This window comes from Lolium perenne, chromosome 6, assembly GCF_019359855.2.
Source record: "Lolium perenne isolate Kyuss_39 chromosome 6, Kyuss_2.0, whole genome shotgun sequence".
In the NCBI taxonomy this organism is placed as follows: Eukaryota; Viridiplantae; Streptophyta; class Magnoliopsida; order Poales; family Poaceae; genus Lolium; species Lolium perenne.
The window spans coordinates 65,321,240-65,339,556 of record NC_067249.2 but is presented as its reverse complement, the minus strand read 5'-3'; the positions used below and the strand labels follow the sequence as shown (position 1 = coordinate 65,339,556).

At 51.5% G+C, this 18,317-nt stretch overlaps 1 protein-coding gene across 1 annotated transcript in view; it reads right to left on the bottom strand.

Moving 5' to 3' along the window:
• The window catches only part of LOC139832414 (uncharacterized), a 56,247-nt gene extending 40,259 nt beyond the window's left edge, over positions 1-15,988 (bottom strand). The window contains exons 1-3 of the mRNA XM_071822171.1: positions 15,965-15,988; positions 8,987-9,290; positions 8,404-8,784 (exon numbers count right to left, since the gene is read on the bottom strand). Coding sequence (XP_071678272.1) covers positions 8,404-8,784; positions 8,987-9,290; positions 15,965-15,988 — 709 coding nt within the window. The remainder of the gene's footprint in view (positions 1-8,403; positions 8,785-8,986; positions 9,291-15,964) is intronic.
• Positions 15,989-18,317: the final 2,329 nt, after the last annotated feature.

Here is an 18,317-nt window from a genome sequence, read left to right as displayed (position 1 = left end):
TCAACACAACTAAACCAAGTTGTTGGGGGGATAACCCCCGGTATGCCAAAGGCATGCCAAACCGGATGGTTTGAGCCATCGAGATACCGGTTTAATGTTCTTGCCGGAAGCCTAGTAGGAATCCGGGAGAGCAAGGCTAAGCCGGTATCCCCAAAGGGGTATGCCGGAACCCGGTATAAAAGATACCGGAAAGGAGAGCTCGTCGGCAGATCGGTCAAAGATTCTCTTCAGAGCAAGAAGACAAGGATGAGCTAAGCCAAGTAACTTTATTCAGAGCCACGGCGCCAAAGAGAGAGGAGACGGAGAAAGAAGCCGGGGACGCCAGCCTTCTATGATAAAAGAAGGCCCCGTGTCATCTATGATTAAAGTAGCTTTGTACAGTAGCCGGTTAAAGTAGCTTTGTACAGTAACTCTGTAAAGTAGTTTGTCCAGTCAAAGATGCCATTAGGGTTTCTTGCAGTGTAAGCCACCCTCTCCCCTATATAAGGAGAGGGGGCAGCCCATCTTCACGGGCAAGTATGTACGCGTGTATGTAGGAAGGCAGAGCCTGCAACTTGTGTGAATCTATGAACATGGCGATCTAGAGGGAGTTCTTCCTTGTGTCTTTCTTCTTCAACCTCTGGCCTTGGCCAAGTTCTTGAGGAAACCATCCGGAATCTCTTCCCACCTGATCGCAAACCCTCCCCCGAATCCTCTTGCGTCCATTCGGCCCCAATCTAAGCCATCCTATGGCATCTGCTCGTTCACCACGACGACAGTTGGCGCCCACCGTGGGGCATGAAGTGGCGCTTGATGGAGTTCACATTCGGGCGGGCGTTCTCGAGATCTCCGGCGAGCGTACGGTGTCCGCGTTGGTGCAGAGCATCTACGCCATGGACTTCATCAACGACAACGCGGGCTGCTTCGCCAACGGCGGCGTCTTCCCCAAGAACGGCCGCATCGTCGAGTTCGGCAGCCATCGCGTCTACTTCGGCACCGTCCCCGTGCGCCAGCGCCTCTCGCCGGTGCTGGTGGCACCGGACCCGCCAAGATGGCTCTGTGCTGGCCGCGCCGCCGGCAGTGTCGAGGTAATGATGACCGGTGTGGCTGGTGCAGGAAAGGAGGTTGCGGCTGAAGGTGCCGGTCGCGCGGTTTCGACCCGTGCGGCTAAGCCACCGCTGGAGCGCGGCGCAGGCGCAGCGGGAGCATCATCCGCGCCACCGGAGACACCGCTCCAGGCGGCGATGAACGTCCTCGCCACCCCCATCGCGCAGAACATCGATCCGGCAGCGGCTCAGGCGGAGCTGGAGGCGCAGCGCCAGAAGATGCTGGAGAGCGGCAAGGACATCGTCAGGGCGCAGCGCGAGCTGAACCTAACCGTACGTGAGTATAACGCTGCCCATGGCTTTGCTTCTGTTAGCGCGCATGCTGCTAGGATGCCGGAAAACCGGCTAAAAGCTCGCAACCTAGATCAAGATTTGCGCAAAGAGATTCTTACCGGCAAGAGCGCCTCTGCATCTGTTAGCATCGTGGAAAAGCCTAAGTATAGCAGCCCGGATAAAACTATAAAAGCTGCTAAGGCCGCTGTAGAGCTGTGCGAGTCGCTTTCCGGAGAGGCTTTGGTAAAGCAGCAAGAGCGTGTTAGAGAGCTGCTGGAAACCATTGAGCAGCAAAATGCTGAGCAGCTGGCTAAGCTGAACAAGGCAGCGGCCTCAAAATCCGCGCGTTCAACAAAGAATGCCGGTAGCAAATCCCATGGGCAGGCTTCGTCCCCCCATCCGGATAGAAGGAGAGAAAAAGAAGTGAATGCGCAGCAGATGACTGTGTACGATCCGGTTCTTGCCGGAAAGCAACAAGCCGGGCAACACGATGCCGGTAGAAAAAGCCAAGGGGCAGAGCGAGGCTACGCCAGAGGCTATGCCAGAAACAATCATGCCGGTAGATATGAGACCGGGCAAAACTATCGAGCTGCAAGGGCAGCGTACGAGGAAGAGGAAATAGATCCCCCAAGGTATCGGCAGGCAAGGGCCGCGGTACCGGAATGTCACGATGAAGCCGATTCCACGAGACCGGCAGCATACCGGAACCCATTGGGAGAACGCCTGGGAGAGAGATACTTACCGGAACGGGATGCGAGGCACCGTCTGGATAGAGTATACTTGTCAGAAATGATCGAGGAGGAAGGTCCTCCAGGTCCAAAGTGTTTTGGCCCAAGGATCATGAAAGAAAAACCACCAGTTCGCAACTTTATGTTGCCCCGGGACACAAAGACGTATGACGGCACCACGAAGCCGGAAGATTGGCTCGCGGATTACGTGACCGCGGTATGCGTTGCAGGCGGTGGAGGAACCGTAGCAGGAGGAGGAAACCGGCGTTGGGCCGTGAGGATCATACCATCGTTTTTGGTTGGACCGGCAAGAATCTGGCTAAACAACTTGCCGGCAGGAAGCATAAATGGCTGGCTGGATTTTGAGGAGGCCTTTGTGAGCAATTTCAGCAGCACCTATCAGAGGCCAAACAGGCCGCAGCAACTTGCTCTGTGCGTGCAGCGCCCGAACGAAACAGACCGGGATTATCTAGCCCGGTGGAACACCACAAGGAACTCCTGTGAGGGGGTGATCGAGGCACAAGCCATTGCTTGGTTTAGCAAAGGATGCAGAAGAGGTTCACCGTTGTGGCAAAAGTTGCAGCGCAACATGCCGACAACGTTGGCAGAGATGATACGTGTGGCGGATAGCTATGCGTTGGGAGACCCAACGCAACCGGCAAAGGCAACCGGAGCCGGAACAGCTGCGCCACGAACAACACCGGGACAACCGGAATAACAAAAGAAGGGAAGATTTTCCGGATCGAAGGTACGGTCCGCAGCAAGTTGCTGCTGTGCAGGAAAACTTTGAGGCCAGCGACAGCCAGAGGCAAAAAACCGGATCGCAGCCATGGGCGGGTCCTAAGAAACAATGGGTGGAAAAGAAACCCTGGGTCCAGAAGAAGAACTGGCAAGAACCCGCGAAATACACCATGGAAGCTGCCATGGATCAACCTTGCCGGTGGCACACGCCGAATCCGGCACATCCGTCAAACCATCTGACGAAGGATTGTACTTGGACCAAGTACTTGATGCAAAAAGGAACAGTGAAAGATGCGCGGCCACCGCAAGACATGCCGCGGCAGCAACAACAGCTACCGCCACCACCACCACTTACCGGCAAACGCCTTACCGGTGCAGCCAAACCGGCAGCAGTACCAGCAAGTTAACCGGGTGGAGCAAAATGATAACCAGCCACCTCCACCGGCACCTGTAGGGCGGAATGTTTACGAAGATCCGCATCTGTGCTGTGTTGTCTTTGTCATCGAGCCAACAGACCGGCAAAGTGTACACCGGCGCTCCATGGAGGTCAATGCCGGTGATGCCGGCGGTTCCCAAGTACATGATGTGGTCCAATCAGAAATTACCTGGTCATCCAAGGATCACCCAAAGAGCCTGCCGAATCCGGGTGGATATGCTCTTGTTGTGGACCCGATCATGAAAGGGCCGCAAACTCGAGTGAAGTTCAGCAAGGTGCTGATAGACAATGGCGATAGCATCAACATCATGTACAAGCACACCATGCAAACGCTGGGCATAACAGAAAACATGCTTCAGCCAACGCGCACAACCGTCCATGGGATCGTCCCTGGCTTGTCCTGTGCCCCGATAGGAAAAGTTCGGGTGGACGTGGCATTTGGAGGACGTGACAATTGCCGGGTGGAAAATGGAGTTTGAGGTGGTGGATCTGGACAGTCCCTACCATGCATTGTGGGGAGACCGGCGTTGGCTGCTTTCCTGGCCACCACTCATACGGCTTACCTCAAGATGAAGATGCCGGCACCTCGTGGGCCATTGACTGTGGTGGGAAACTATAAGATCTCACTGGAAACTGCATCTGCCGGATCAAACCTAGCAGAATCGCTGGTGATCGCGGAGGAAAAGAAAAGAATGCAGACAGCTGTTGCGCTGGCTCAATCCTCACAAATGAGTTTGGCGGCAATGAGTGAAAACATGGGCACACCGGCATTCAAGCCAACCAATGAAACAAAGAACATTGTGCTGGATCCGGCTTACCCGCAGCGCACCGTTCGTATCGGCGCCGGCCTTGATCAAGCATAGGAAAGCGCGCTCGTCGCCTTCCTCCGTGAGAATCGGAATATCTTTGCCTGGTCAATCGATGATTTGGTAGGTGTTCCGAGGGAGCTGGCTGAGCACTCTCTAAACGTCCGGAAAGATGCCAAGCCGGTGCGGCAACCACTGCGTCGGTTCGCTGAAGACGAGAAGAAAGATCATAGGAGAAGAAGTAACCAAGCTGCTTGTTGCCGGATTCATTGTGGAGGTCACGCACACGAGTGGCTGGCCAATCCGGTAATGGTTGAAAAGAAGAAAGATGAGAACCTGGAGGCAAAAGCTCCGAAGGTGTGGCGCATGTGCATCGACTACACCAACCTGAACAAGGCTTGCCCAAGAGATCCTTTTCCTTTGCCACGGATCGATCAAGTGATTGATTCAACTGCTGGGTGTGAGTTGTTGTCCTTCCTGGATGCCTATTCCGGTTTCCACCAAATTCCCTTAAAAAAGGAAGATCAAATAAAAACTGCGTTCATTACCCCGCACGGGGCTTATTGCTATGTCACTATGCCTTTTGGGTTGCGCAACGCTGGTGCAACGTACCAGCGCTGTATGCAAAAATGCTTGTTTGATCAAATTGGAAAAAATGTGCAAGTCTATGTGGATGACATCGTGATAAAAACTAAGGTAAAAACACTTTAATCGATGACATCCGGCAAACATTCGATAACCTAAGGCGGTTCCGGATGAAACTCAATCCGGCAAAATGTACCTTTGGTGTCCCCGCCGGCAAGCTGCTCGGTTTCCTGGTTTCAAGCCGGGGCATAGAGGTTAATCCGGTAAAAATCCGGGCGATAGAAAGAATGGCTATTCCTCGAGAGTTAAAAGATGTGCAAAAGTTTACCGGAAGCTTGGCATCGCTGAGCCGGTTTGTAAGCAGGTTGGGAGAAAAAGCTCTGCCACTCTATGCTCTCATGAAGAAATCTGACACGTTCGTCACGGACCCCTCAGTGCACGCAGCGTTTAAGGAGCTAAAAACGATGCTAGCCACAGCACCCATACTGGCTTCACCTCTAGAAAGGGAGCCTATGTTGTTATACATAGCAGCAACAAACCGGGTTGTGAGTGTAGTGGTTGTGGTTGAAAGAGAAGAGGAAGAAAAAACCGTCCAGAGGCCGGTATACTACTTGAGCGAGGTGCTCTCCCTCTCAAAACAAAACTACCCTCACTTCCAGAAAATGACTTATGGCGTGTACATGGCCGCCACAAAACTCAAGCACTACTTTGAGGAGCACCCCATGAAGGTGGTGAGCGAAGCACCAATTTCCGACATCATGTGCAACAAAGATGCCAGCGGCCGGATTGCAAAATGGGCGATCCAGATATCACCGTACGTGCCGGTATATGAAAGAAGAGATGCCATAAAATCACAGGCTGTGGCTGATTTCCTTGTTGATTGGGCGGAGATGCAATACAAACCGCCAGATCAGAGGATAGAATACTGGAAGATGCACTTTGATGGATCTAAGCTCAAGGAAGGTCTAGGTGCCGGTGTGGTGCTTACTTCACCAAAAGGAGACCACCTCCGGTATGTTTTGCAAGTACATTTCAGGGCATCGAACAATGTCGCTGAATATGAAGCTTTGATCCATGGGCTTAAGGTCGCAAAAGAAATCGGTGCACACCGGATCATTTGCTATGGCGATTCAGACCTTGTGGTACAGCAGTGCTCAGGAGATTGGGATGCAAAAGACGCCAACATGGCCTCGTACCGCTTTCACGTGCAAAAGATTGCCGGATTCTTCGAAGGATGTGAGTTTCACCATGTGCCGCGAGCAGAAAATGAAGCCGCGGATGCTTTGTCCAAGTTGGGCTCATCCAGGCAAGAAATTCCTCCCGGAATAGCTTTGGCTCACCTAAGAGTACCATCGATCAAGCCGAGCCCGGAATCAGAATCAATTTTTGTACCAGAGTCACACGTAGTACCCATGGATATCGATGAAGGGAACCCGGGGACTGCTCCGACAAGCTCGGGGACTGCTCCGGTAGGCTCGGGGACTGCTGTACCCATACCGGAAGAAACGATGCTGGTAGATAGCATGGAGATAGATGCACCGGTGTTTTTGGTTCGAGAAATACCATCATGGGTTAAACCTATTAAGGAATTCCTTATCAGCGGCACCTTGCCGGCTGACGAAAATGAATCAAGGAGGATACAAAGAAGGTCCAAAGCTTACACATTCATCAATAGTGAGGTATACAAGAGAAGCGTTACCGGTGTCCTTCAAAGATGTGTGGAACCGGAGGAAGGAAAAGAAATGCTTGAGGAAATTCACCAAGGAGAATGTGGGCATCATGCTTCATCAAGGGCTTTGGTAGCAAAAGTATTCCGGCATGGGTTCTATTGGCCCACTGCTTTGGAGGACGCTGAGGATTTGGTAAGAAAATGCAACGGCTGCCAGAGGTACGCCAAGCAAAACCATACCCCAAAGATCCGGTTTAAAGACAATACCGCTAACATGGCCATTCGCTGTTTGGTGCCTTGACATGGTTGGACCATTCAAAACTGCAAGAAGCAGCATGACTCACATCTTGGTCATGGTGGATAAGTTCACCAAGTGGCTGGAAGTAAAACCTATCGCAAAGTGTGATGGGCATACAGCTGTGAAATTCTTGAAAGATGTCATTTTGCGGTATGGATACCCGCACAAAGATCATCACCGATAACGGAACCAACTTTGCTCAAGGTGAGTTCAAAAGGTTCTGTGAAGAAAAGAACATCCGGTTGGATTTGTGCTCGATGGCACATCCACAGGCAATGGCCAAGTAGAAAGAATGAATGCCTTGGTGCTTTCCGGTATCAAGCCTAGACTCATTGATGCGGTGGAAAAGTCACCGGGATGTTGGCTCGATGAGCTACCATCAGTACTGTGGAGTATAAGAACAACTCCAAACCGGTCTACCGGATACACTCCCTTCTTCATGGTTTATGGAGCAGAAGCGGTGATACCAACCGATATCATCCATGATTCACCAAGGGTACAGCTCTATACTGAGCAAGAGGTCAAAGAGGCCAGAGAAAACGATGTGGACTTGCTAGAAGAAGCAAGAGAGCTGGCTTTGGCAAGAACAGCCATTTACCAAGAAAACCTAAGACGCTATCATATACGGAAGGTTAAACCAAGAGTTTTCCGGGAAGGAGATCTTGTACTTCGCACAGTGCAGCAGACCGAAGGCCGGCATAAGCTTTTGCCACCGTGGGAAGGTCCCTTCATTATAAGCAAGGTGCTTCACAATGATGCATACTACTTGATAGATGCACAGGAATGGAAGAAAGGAAAGGCGGACAGGTCCGGCGAGGAGAGCAAGCGTCCATGGAACGTAGCTCATTGCGTCCTTTCTACTCTTGAAGTGGTGGTGTAAGAAGTTCCTTTTTGTACCTTATATGCTATGAATAAAAGATGCCGGAACCTTGAGTGAATCTCGGGGACTACCCCAACTTAAGTTGCATGTAACTTGTCTATTTTTTCAGTTTACCGGTTGCTTATTGAATGTTTTTTCTTTCCGGTTTAGTAGTGTGCTAAATCCTACCGGAGTCTTCGACTCTGCTGCTGTCCGCAAACCGGCTTCATGGCAAGCAAGATAAACCGGTAGGGGATAAGCACATGAACTGCGAAAAGGGAGAGCAGGAAAGAACAATCTGAAAAATTTAATTAACCCCGGTTAAACCGGTTTTTTGCAAAATTTCAAAGTTATTTCTAAATTCAAGAAGATGCTTGTTTGGTGAAAGAACCTTGTGCTCATACGCCAAAGAACGCCCAGAGAAGGCAGGCAGAGCCAAGGCAAAAGAACCAAGTATGCATCAAATTGGATGCGGAAGCAATTGAGAAATCTTTGCAGTGCAGGATAAAAGCGGAACCAAAAGCAAAATATGCTAAGGCAAACTCATAAGTACTTAGCTACCGGTATAACTTACCGGCAGGAAATGTTGTAGCACAACCACAGGCAAACTTAAGTTTTACATCATAAGCCCCGGCATTCCGGGGCAGAATTTAACAGATATTGTCTTAAAGCAACAGGACCAACAGATATAATGAGCAAACACTTCAAAGGAAATCATCATGCAGCAGGGGCTTCCGGAGGAGCATCGCCGGCACCAGCATCGCCCAGGACCTCTTCTTCGGCTTCACCCTCCTCCTCGTCGAGATAATCCGTGACGCCAGGAGGGGGAGGGATGAAGGTGCGCATGTCGGCATACTCCGCGATGCGGTACGCGCGATCCTGCCGCTTGGCGGAGAGGATCGGGTCCAGATCCGTTTCTGCGCCTTCGCGCACGCCGGTAAGGGCGTCCAGATTGAGCTCCGGGTACCAGGGAGCGGCGACGCGGAGGGCGGAGTCCGCTCCAGCGCGGGCAGCAGAGCACTGCCACTCGCGGATCCTCCTGCCGGCACCTTTCAGACGGTCGTTGATGAGGGAGAAGGTGTCCGGCACCTCCTCGCCAGGCCATAAAGTCCTGTATAGCTGGGTAGCTACATCAGGGATGTCCGAAAGATTGCGGTCTATGCAGCGCATATGGGACACCCGCGCGTTAAGCGCGACCAGATGGTCCTTGGGCGTCCATGGCACGGTAAGATCCGCTTGGCCTTTGTCCTTGCGCTGCGCGTCGACCTTCTTGACGGCATACCTCTGCGAGTCCGGAAAGAGGCCTGTGCAAAGAAAGAAAAAGCTTAAGGAAAAGAGTCCGGAAGAAAAAGAGACCGGAAGAAAAAGAGACCGGAAGAAAAAGAGACCGGAGAGAAAAGAATCCGGAAGAAGAGAGACCGGACGGAAAGATAGCGGAAACAAAAATGGGGTCGAAGGAAAAAAGGCTCGTATGCAGTAGTCAAAGTGTAAAAGAAAACAACTTACGGAGGGCAAGTGTGTCGGTCTGCAGGATCAGCTGATCGCACTCCTTGTGCCCCTCCTCCAGCCGCGCGGCCTTCTCCTCGGCACCCTTCCGGGCCTTGGTCATCTCCTCCAGCTCTGCCCGCAACACCACAGTGGCATTGCAGGCATTCTCCAGAGCCTCGTCCAACTTGGCCGCTGCGGTCACTTCAGCGGCCTTGAGGGCCTTGGCGTGGTCAAGCCCCGGCTGGAGCCCCTGTGTCTTGCGCGCCTGGTAGCGGGTCTTGTGGGCGTTTCGCTCCTCCAGGTGCTGCCGGCTGTGCTCAGCCTTCTCCCCACGAACCGGAAAAATGAGTGCTAGCAAGGTTACACTAGTAAAACCGAAAAGAAACCAAGTTCAAAGGAGAAAGGAAAAAATAGTACGTTGGGCCGTGGCGAGCTGCTCCTTGAGAGCATCGATGGAAGCTTCCGGGATCACCATTGAACAGAAATTGTAAGTGTCACAAGGAAAAAAGGTTTCCGGTAGCAAAGATGCCGGTAGAATAAAAAACTCACCTTGGCACTTGTCGTGTGCCTCAGCGAGCTCCCGGTGCTCCCATAAAAGCTCCTCGAAGAGGGCCTTCCGGGTGTCAGCGGTGACCTGTTCAAGAAAAAGAAAAAATGAGTTAAGTTTTGCGCTAAGAACAAAGTTCTTAACCCGAAACTCGGGGGTAGCAGTGCCGGTTTTGCGCATTTTTAAGATAAAGTTTTGCGCTAAGAACAAGGTTCTTAACCCGAAACTCGGGATCGGGCAGTGCCGGTTTTGCGCGTTTTTAAGATAAGTTTTGCGCTAAGAACAAAGTTCTTAACCCGAAACTCGGGATCGGCAGTGCCGGTTTTGCGCGTTTTTAAGATAAGTTTTGCGCTAAGAACAAAGTTCTTAACCCGAAACTCGGGATCGGGCAGTGCCGGTTTTGCGCGTTTCTAAGGTAAATTATGTGTTAAGGAGAAGATGTTTAACCCGAAACTCGGGATCGCAAGGCCGGTTTCACGCTAAAAACTTAAGTTAAGTTTTGCGCTAAGAGCTGCGCTCTCACCACAAAACTCGGGGACTGGGAAGATAGACAAGAGAGAAACCGGCATGAAACTAAGGAAAAGATAAAGCAGAACCGGAAACAAAGAAACCGGCAAAGGTTGAAAGTTAATAGAACATACCGTCAGATTGTTCGTGGAATCGTACCACGCGCTGTCAAGCTCTTTTACGGCAGCCCGGAGCCGCATGAAGTGCTCCTCGTAACACCGATCCCCGACAGGGTCAGTGCCGGCAGCCGATCCTTGCCCATGCCGCGGGTCGCCGGAGTGATGTCCGCGGCGTTCCACTTTTGGGCATACGGCAGAGGTGCCCTGTGTCCCGGCCTTGGCGCTGGAACTCCGTAATGCGGCCGAGGAGGCCGGTGGCCTTCATGCCGGCGCTTTTGGCAGCCTTGGAGACGTGCAGCACCAAGGGCTGCTGGCCGCCCGAAGGGGCGCCGGAGGCCGTCGCCTTCCCTTGATGAGCTTGGAGGGCTTGGGCGGCGGCGCGGTAGAAGAGGCCCCGGAAGTCTTAGCCGGCGGCGCGCCAGGAGCGGCCTTGGAGGGCTGGGCGCGAGGAGCCTCAGGCGGAGGCATGAGGATGGTGCGTGGAGAAGGGGGAGCGCTAGGAGCGTCACCCGTCTTGGAGCCTTCCGGCGCGGAAGATTCCGGCGCGGAAGTTGTCTTTCGAGGACGGGAGGAGCAAAAGGCTCCGCCCGCCCGGCAGCTTCTTCTTCTCCGGCGCCGGTGTTGCTGGCGCCGGTGTCTTGGTGTTCCGGGAGGAAGGAAAGATCCTCCTCCGTGCGGTGATCTGACAGTGAAGGGGCCGCACGCCCCGAATTTGTTGTGCCCCCCGAAAGGGAGGCAGAGGTGTTGCCGGCACCAGATGGTGCCGGGCTTGAACGAGGAGGAGGGGTTGAGGTCCTTGCGGATCCCTCAGAGCCCGATGGCCTTGGGCCAAGCTTGAGAGCGGGGCTGAGAAAATGAAAAAAGACAAGTGGTTGAGAAGAAGCAACCGGAAAAAGAACTTAGCAAAAAAGGAGGCAAGCCGGAAAATGAAATTACCCGGAAGCGGTTGGCATCGCTTTGCGCCCGTAGCGGCGCACGCCCACTTCTTTCTCCCCCACGGGCTCCGTCCGGAAGCGCTTGGAGGGAGGAGCATGGCTGGAGCCGGCAGTAGATGCCGGCTGCTTGTTCTTCTGGCCCTGGGCCATGAGTTTGTCCACAAACTCAGTGCCGGCCTCGGCGCGCAGGGGCGGCACGCGCTCGTGGATCTGTGAGTTGGATATGGCTAAGAAGCAATTCGCAAGAAAGCGATAATGGCAAAGTATAAGAAGCCGGAAAAGAAAATACCTCGAGCACAACCAGCTCCTCCGGATTTCCGGTAGGCTCCGGCGGGTCCCGGCCAAGGCGCGCAGCCGGAGTCTTCCCCATCTTCAGATCCTTCCAAAAGATGTAGGGATCCGGGTCGAAGGAGTCAAAGGCACGCTTCCGGAGAGATCCTCGCGGCTCTGCCTGGATAGAGGGGAAGCGGTCCCTGGCCTGAAACAAGGTAAAAAAGATGGTTAGCAAAAGCAGAAACTTACCGGCAAAGACAACCCCAAATTGCGCAATCTCTTACTTCTTGGGTCGGACGGTTAGAGAAACTGAGGGGAAGGAGGCCCCATTCCCACGCAAAAGGCATAGCAGTTTGACAAATCTGCTTGGCCTTGAGAACAACGTCTTTCTTGCTGAGAGCGCGGCCTGTGATCTTGGTAGGATCGCCTGGGCCATACATCTCGCTCATCCTATGTGCGCGGCGCTTCAGAGGAAGCACCCGGCGCGATATGAAAGTCCGGATGACATCGGCAGAACAGATGTTGGTCTCCTTCTACACAGAGGCCAAGCAACGCACTACCCGGTTGGTTTCGGCGTGTTCCGTCCTTGGGTTGTAGCTCCAGTTGGTTCTACTGGGGGGCCCCGCTTGATATGGAGGAAGATTGATGCGATCAGCGCGGCCGGTGTTCTTCACGTAAAAGAAAGTTCCTTGCCAGGTGCGGCAAGACTCGAGGCCGGAAAGCTTAAGAAAAGTGCTCCCTTGGCGGGAGCCGACGATGCAGGAGCCGCACTGCACGGGCGGCTTGGGCTTGGGGATCTCCTTGCCCTGGACGGAGTTGATCCGCAGGTTGAAGAAACGGGCAAACGTCTCACGAGTGGGACGAATGCCGATGTAAGCCTCCATGAAGGTGGCATAACAAGAAAGATAGAAAAGGGCGTTGCTAGGAAGGTGGTGAGGTTGGAGATCGTAGAAATCCAGGAAATCCCGGAAAAAAGTAGAGGCAGGAAGGCCGAAGCCGCGCTCAAAGTGAGCGAGAAAAACAACATGCTCGTCGTCTTCCGGATCCGGTTCGATCTCGTTATCCGAATCCGGCAGGCAACTCCTTCCGGAATCCTCCGAGACCGGTACAGCCAATCGATCTCAAACTCAGTAACGTAGGAGCCCATCCAGGCTCCGCGGGTGGTTGGGGAAGGCTCCTCGCCGGAAGATTGGCTGGAGCTGCTAGAGGCTTGACCAGAGCCACTGGCCTCTTGACTACCGGAAGCTTGGCTAAAGCTACCGGATTCTAGGTGGCCGCCGGACTCTTGGGGGTCACCGGATTCCTGCTGGTTGCCGGAATCGGTTTCCATTGGATCTGAGGCCGTAGATTCACCGGGAGAAGGTCTACGGCGCTTGAGAGAAAGAGAAGAAGAGGATGCAGAGGAAGATCCCTCGTCAGACATCGCAAGGATGGGCGGAGAAACAGGAATCCCAAACTTCAACCCCGTGTGAAGATCTACGAGTAAGAAGAAAACCAAAGAAAAGGAGCAAATAAGAACACCAAAGGCTCAAGATCTGGAAAGCAAGCGAACGGCGAGTAAAGCGAAATTGATACCAACCTTGAGCGGCGCGGACGCTGAGGGGAGTGTTTGCTGGCGGTGGAGCGGCTCTGCGGTCGCCGGCGAGCTCCGTCGATGGCGAAGCGGAAAAGCTCGCGAAGAAGCACAAATGCGGCGGACGCGAGGAAGGTGCTGCCAAAGAACTCCGCACGGCGAAGTTCGGCGGAGGGGCGGCGTAAGTTCGCCGGGCGCCGGAGCTTGAACGGGCGACGGCGGACGGAGAGCAGCGGAGGCGCGAGGCGTGGAGCTACGTGCGCGAAGGAGGAGAATGCGAAGAAGATGAAGGGGAACGGGCAGTTGTGCTTATATAAGAGAGAGAAAGTGGGCAGCGAACCGCTGGGCCGCGGCGGTTCGCCTCGCGGCCCGCGGCGGTTCGCGCCTTGGGCCGCCACGTGGCGGAGGGATACACGCGCGAAAACGGAGGCCACACGGAGGCGCACGCGGGATCCCGAAGAGGTAGTGGGATCCGCTGCGGTGCATGAAATGCGTGGGCGGGAGTAGAAACGATGTGACGGCGGACACCGGCGCGTCGATTCTGATGCGCATGTCATCGACAGCGCGGGGCCCGATATATTCTCGACTTCGCCGAGGAAGGAGCAAAGACACGTGGTGCCGGAAAAAAGAGATGCCGGAACGAGCCTTGCAAAGAGAAGAAAAGGAACAAGGGTAAAGGTGCCGGAACTAAGCTCAAGAGATGAGTGACTAAACCGGTATCTTAGAAAGATGAAAACCTGGCATGGTCTGTAGGATAGAATCCTCCAGGCTATACCAGCTTCGGGGACTAATGTTGGGGATAACCCCGGTATGCCAAAGGCATGCCAAACCGGATGGTTTGAGCCATCGAGATACCGGTTTAATGTTCTTGCCGGAAGCCTAGTAGGAATCCGGGAGAGCAAGGCTAAGCCGGTATCCCCAAAGGGGTATGCCGGAACCCGGTATAAAAGATACCGGAAAGGAGAGCCTGTCGGCAGGACTGGTCAAAGATTCTCTTCAGAGCAAGAAGACAAGGATGAGCTAAGCCAAGTAACTTTATTCAGAGCCCTGGCGCCAAAGAGAGAGGAGACGGAGAAAGAAGCCGGGGGACGCCAGCTTCTATGATAAAAGAAGGCCCCGGTGTCATCTATGATTAAAGTAGCTTTGTACAGTAGCCGGTTAAAGTAGCTTTGTACAGTAACTCTGTAAAGTAGTTTGTCCAGTCAAAGATGCCATTAGGGTTTCTTGCAGTGTAAGCCACCCTCTCCCCTATATAAGGAGAGGGGGCAGCCCATCTTCACGGGCAAGTATGTACGCGTGTATGTAGGAAGGCAGAGCCTGCAACTTGTGTGAATCTATGAACATGGCGATCTAGAGGGAGTTCTTCCTTGTGTCTTTCTTCTTCAACCTCTGGCCTTGGCCAAGTTCTTGAGGAAACCATCCGGAATCTCTTCCCACCTGATCGCAAACCCTCCCCCGAATCCTCTTGCGTCCATTCGGCCCCAATCTAAGCCATCCTATGGCATCTGCTCGTTCACCACGACGACACAAGTACTAACGTAGCATGCACACTGTCACCTTCATGCTAAGAAAGGAGGCATAGATCACATCAATACTATCATAGCAATAGTTAACTTCGCAATCTACAAGAGATCACAATCATAGCCTACGCCAAGTACTAACACGGATGCACACACTGTCACCATTACACCGTGCAGGAGGAATAAAACTACTTTAATAACATCACTAGAGTAGCACATAGATAAATTGTGATACAAAACACATTGCAATCATAAAGAGATATAAATAAGCACTTCACTATGCCATTCATAACAGTGAATAAGTATTCTGTGAAATATAGCCTAAGAGACCCACACGGTGCACACACTGTCACCTTTACACACGTGGGACAAGGAGTCTCCGGAGATCACATAAGTAAAATTCACTTGACTAGCATAACGACATCTAGATTACAAGCATCATCATATGAATCTCAATCATGTAAGGCAGCTCATGAGATTATTGTATTGAAGTACATAGGAGAGAGATGAACCACATAGCTACCGGTACAGCCCCGAGCCTCGATGGAGAACTACTCCCTCCTCATGGGAGACAGCAGCGGTGATGAAGATGGCGGTGGAGATGGCAGCGGTGTCGATGGAGAAGCCTTCCGGGGGCACTTCCCCGTCCCGGCGGCATGCCGGAACAGAGACTCCTGTCCCCCAGATCTTGGCTTAGCGATGGCGGCGGCTCTGGAAGGTTTCTCGTACCGTGGCTTTTCCGTCTCGAGGTTTTAGGTCCAGGGGCTTTATATAGGCGAAGAGGCGGCGTCAGGAGGTCGAAGGGGCACCGACACTATAGGGGGGCGCGGGCCCCCCTTGGCCGCGCCGGCCTAGGGTTTGGTGGGCCTGTGCCCCCTCTCTGGCGGTTCTCGTGTGTTCTGGATGCTTCCGGGCAAAATAGGAACCTGGGCGTTGATTTCGTCCGATTCCGAGAATATTTCGTTACTAGGATTTCTGAAATAAAAAACAACAGAAAACAGCAACTGGCACTTCGGCATCTTGTTAATAGGTTAGTTCCAGAAAATGCACGAATATGACATAAAGTGTGCATAAAACATGTAGATATCATCAATAATGTGGCATGGAACACAAGAAATTATCGATACGTCGGAGATGTATCAGCCATCTCCGGCGGTCTCTGGCGACGTGGTTGGTCGCATCTGCTTCGCCTCTCGACGGTGCACCAACTGGTCCGCGTCGATCTGGAAGTAGCGACCTCCTCCGCTCGCCCCCAACCCTACTGCGCCTAGGGTTTGCGCGGTGCGCGCGGAGATTCATTGTACGCTGGCGTTCAGGGACGCCATGGGGTTGTCGTGCGCCTCGCTAGAGCTCCAGTGCCCGGCGGATCCTTTGCTTGGCCGTGGCTTGGCATTGTTGTGGCCAGGCTATGTCGCCGTGCCACCACGGTGGCACCCGTGGTGCTTCTGCTCCAGTTAGGTGTCTCCTGCTCCGCTCTTCTCTCTCCTCCTCTTCTTCTTCTAGCTCTAGTCAATGGCCCTACCTTCCTCTTTGAGGTGCTGGCCATGCCCTATTGCTCCTATGCCATGCTTGTTGTTACTGCTGTGCTTGCTCTAGTGCTTGACCTACTGCTGCACTACTGGTTGTTGCTATGTTGTTCATGCCATGCTCTTACTGCTATGCTGCTGCTTGCTATATGCTCTGGATGCCATGAACTGTTATTGTGGTTCCTACTGTGCCTCTGGTCATGCTATTGGCTGCTCAATTACTTGCTTGGTTGGTTCTTTTTGTTGTTGTGGTTCAAATGCATGTGTGTGCCATCCTTGTGTGCATCTCTGACCTACTGTAGCTTGCAGTACTTGCAAGTACAAGCGTCAGTTGTGCATGTGTTCATTACTGTGAGGCTCTATCTATTTCTATAGCTTGTTGGATTGTTTAGTGGCACAAATTCATCCATTTTGGATGATGTGCTTCCGGATACAATTATAAAGTTGTATATTAAGTTATTGTGTATTCAGTTATGCCTTGTCTGTGATAATTCAGTAACTAGTCACTGATGCTCTGGTTGGTTCTAGCAAGCTCTAGCAAGCTCTGATGATCATATGATCATCAGTTGCTTGATGATTTCTCACTATAATTATATTTGTGCTTGCTAATGGTTATTACTGTGCTTGTGTAGCACTTCACCATGTACTGGTGATTGATAATTCTTAACAAAGCATGTGCTTATGCTTGCAGTGATCTACTGGATCATTAGCAAGTGTTTCTGTTGCTGGTTATTTGCTTACTTCATTTATTTGTATAGCTTATCATGAATTAATGGATAAATGAGATGAACTGCTTGCAGTGATGAATCTTATGATGTATATACTTGAGCTAGAGGGATTCCAACTTCTGTTGGGGGCCCTAGCTCCATCTTGAACCCTTCTGGGTGATGATATATATATTTGGCTAGCTGTTTGGATGCTTTGGGTCTGGTTGAGTTGGCCTTAGCAGCATCTGGCTGCTATTTTGGTATCTCCCACCTTGTTGGTTTGCTGTGATGGGATAAGTGCTTGTTGGGTGATCCATTTGGATTACCAGTAGCTTTTGATGTTGAAAAATATTGGTAGAGACATTTATACTGCCTTTTTATGATGGTTTAAAAGGGCTACTGTAGTCTGGTAGCTATGGTTTAATTTTCTGGGATGGTTTCCTTCCTATTTCCATTTGGAAGATGCTATCGTTTGAATGGTTGGCATAACCATGGACAATAGTTTGATTCATCTCTGGATGCTTTGCCATTTTCACCAGAGTCACTTGGTATATGACCAAATGATGATCAAACAGGGTTTTACACCCTTGTGTGTTTGTGTGTGTCATGCCTATGCAAGATTATAGACAAAACCATCTGGTTTGCCCATGATTTGATGTATACCTCACTCCAGCTCCTAGATGGAGTTGGTGTAGAGGTTTTGCTTTTGGCTGTTGAGTTGGTGCTTGTCCTGCTCCTCCTAGCTGTCTGTGTTGGTTCTACTCCATTTCTTGCTCAACAACTATCCGTTCTTGCTGGAATAGATACTGGATGGTTTGGTACTGTGGTGTTCTTGCTGTTCTTACCCTGCTGGAGCTTGTGTCGATGAACACTAGGGTTTGGTGGCTAAAAAGGTTTTATATCAGCCAATGGTGGCTTCCTTGGTCGACAACAAGTGTTGTGCTAGTTTGGTGACTCCTCCTGTGTGTGTTGGTGAGCATGCACTCATCCTTGTGAGCTTCTTGTACTGCTCACTGTTGGGACTTGTGGAGTTGTGGATCAGCTCGGCTGGTTGATCTTATCCTGACTATTTACCTTTCTTTCTAACATACCAAGTGGCATTGGCATTTGGCACAATTTGCTATTTTGTTTTTCTTATTACCTATGCAGGGATCAAAATGGGATGAGCAAGGATTACTCCATCAACTTGTTGATCAAGAAGATCAAGAAGATGAAGATCTTTTAATTTAGCTAGTTGAATTATATGTTGTAATTTTCCTTTTCTTTTCCATTTATCGTTTTTCTAAATTGTGTTATGTAAGAATTATTCCATTTGAATATTGTAAAGACAATGTATCTTGTGTGTGATGATCAATAAAGCTCAAGTTTTCTCTAATGAGCTTATTGTGATATTCTCTTCTTATTTATATTATCCAATATTTATATTATTAATTGAATTATTAATTGTTTGAATTATGTATTGTCTTAGTTTTGTTTGAGTTTGAATTTCACTTCAAACTCATTTCAAATTCAATCACACAACTCAAAGTGTGAGATGCAAATGTTCCCCCTCTTCTCAAAACCCTAATTCAGAAGAGATCATGTCCAAGTTTGCCGCACTCTCGAAACCCTAACCCTAGCTGGTGTCGAGAGAGAAACTTGT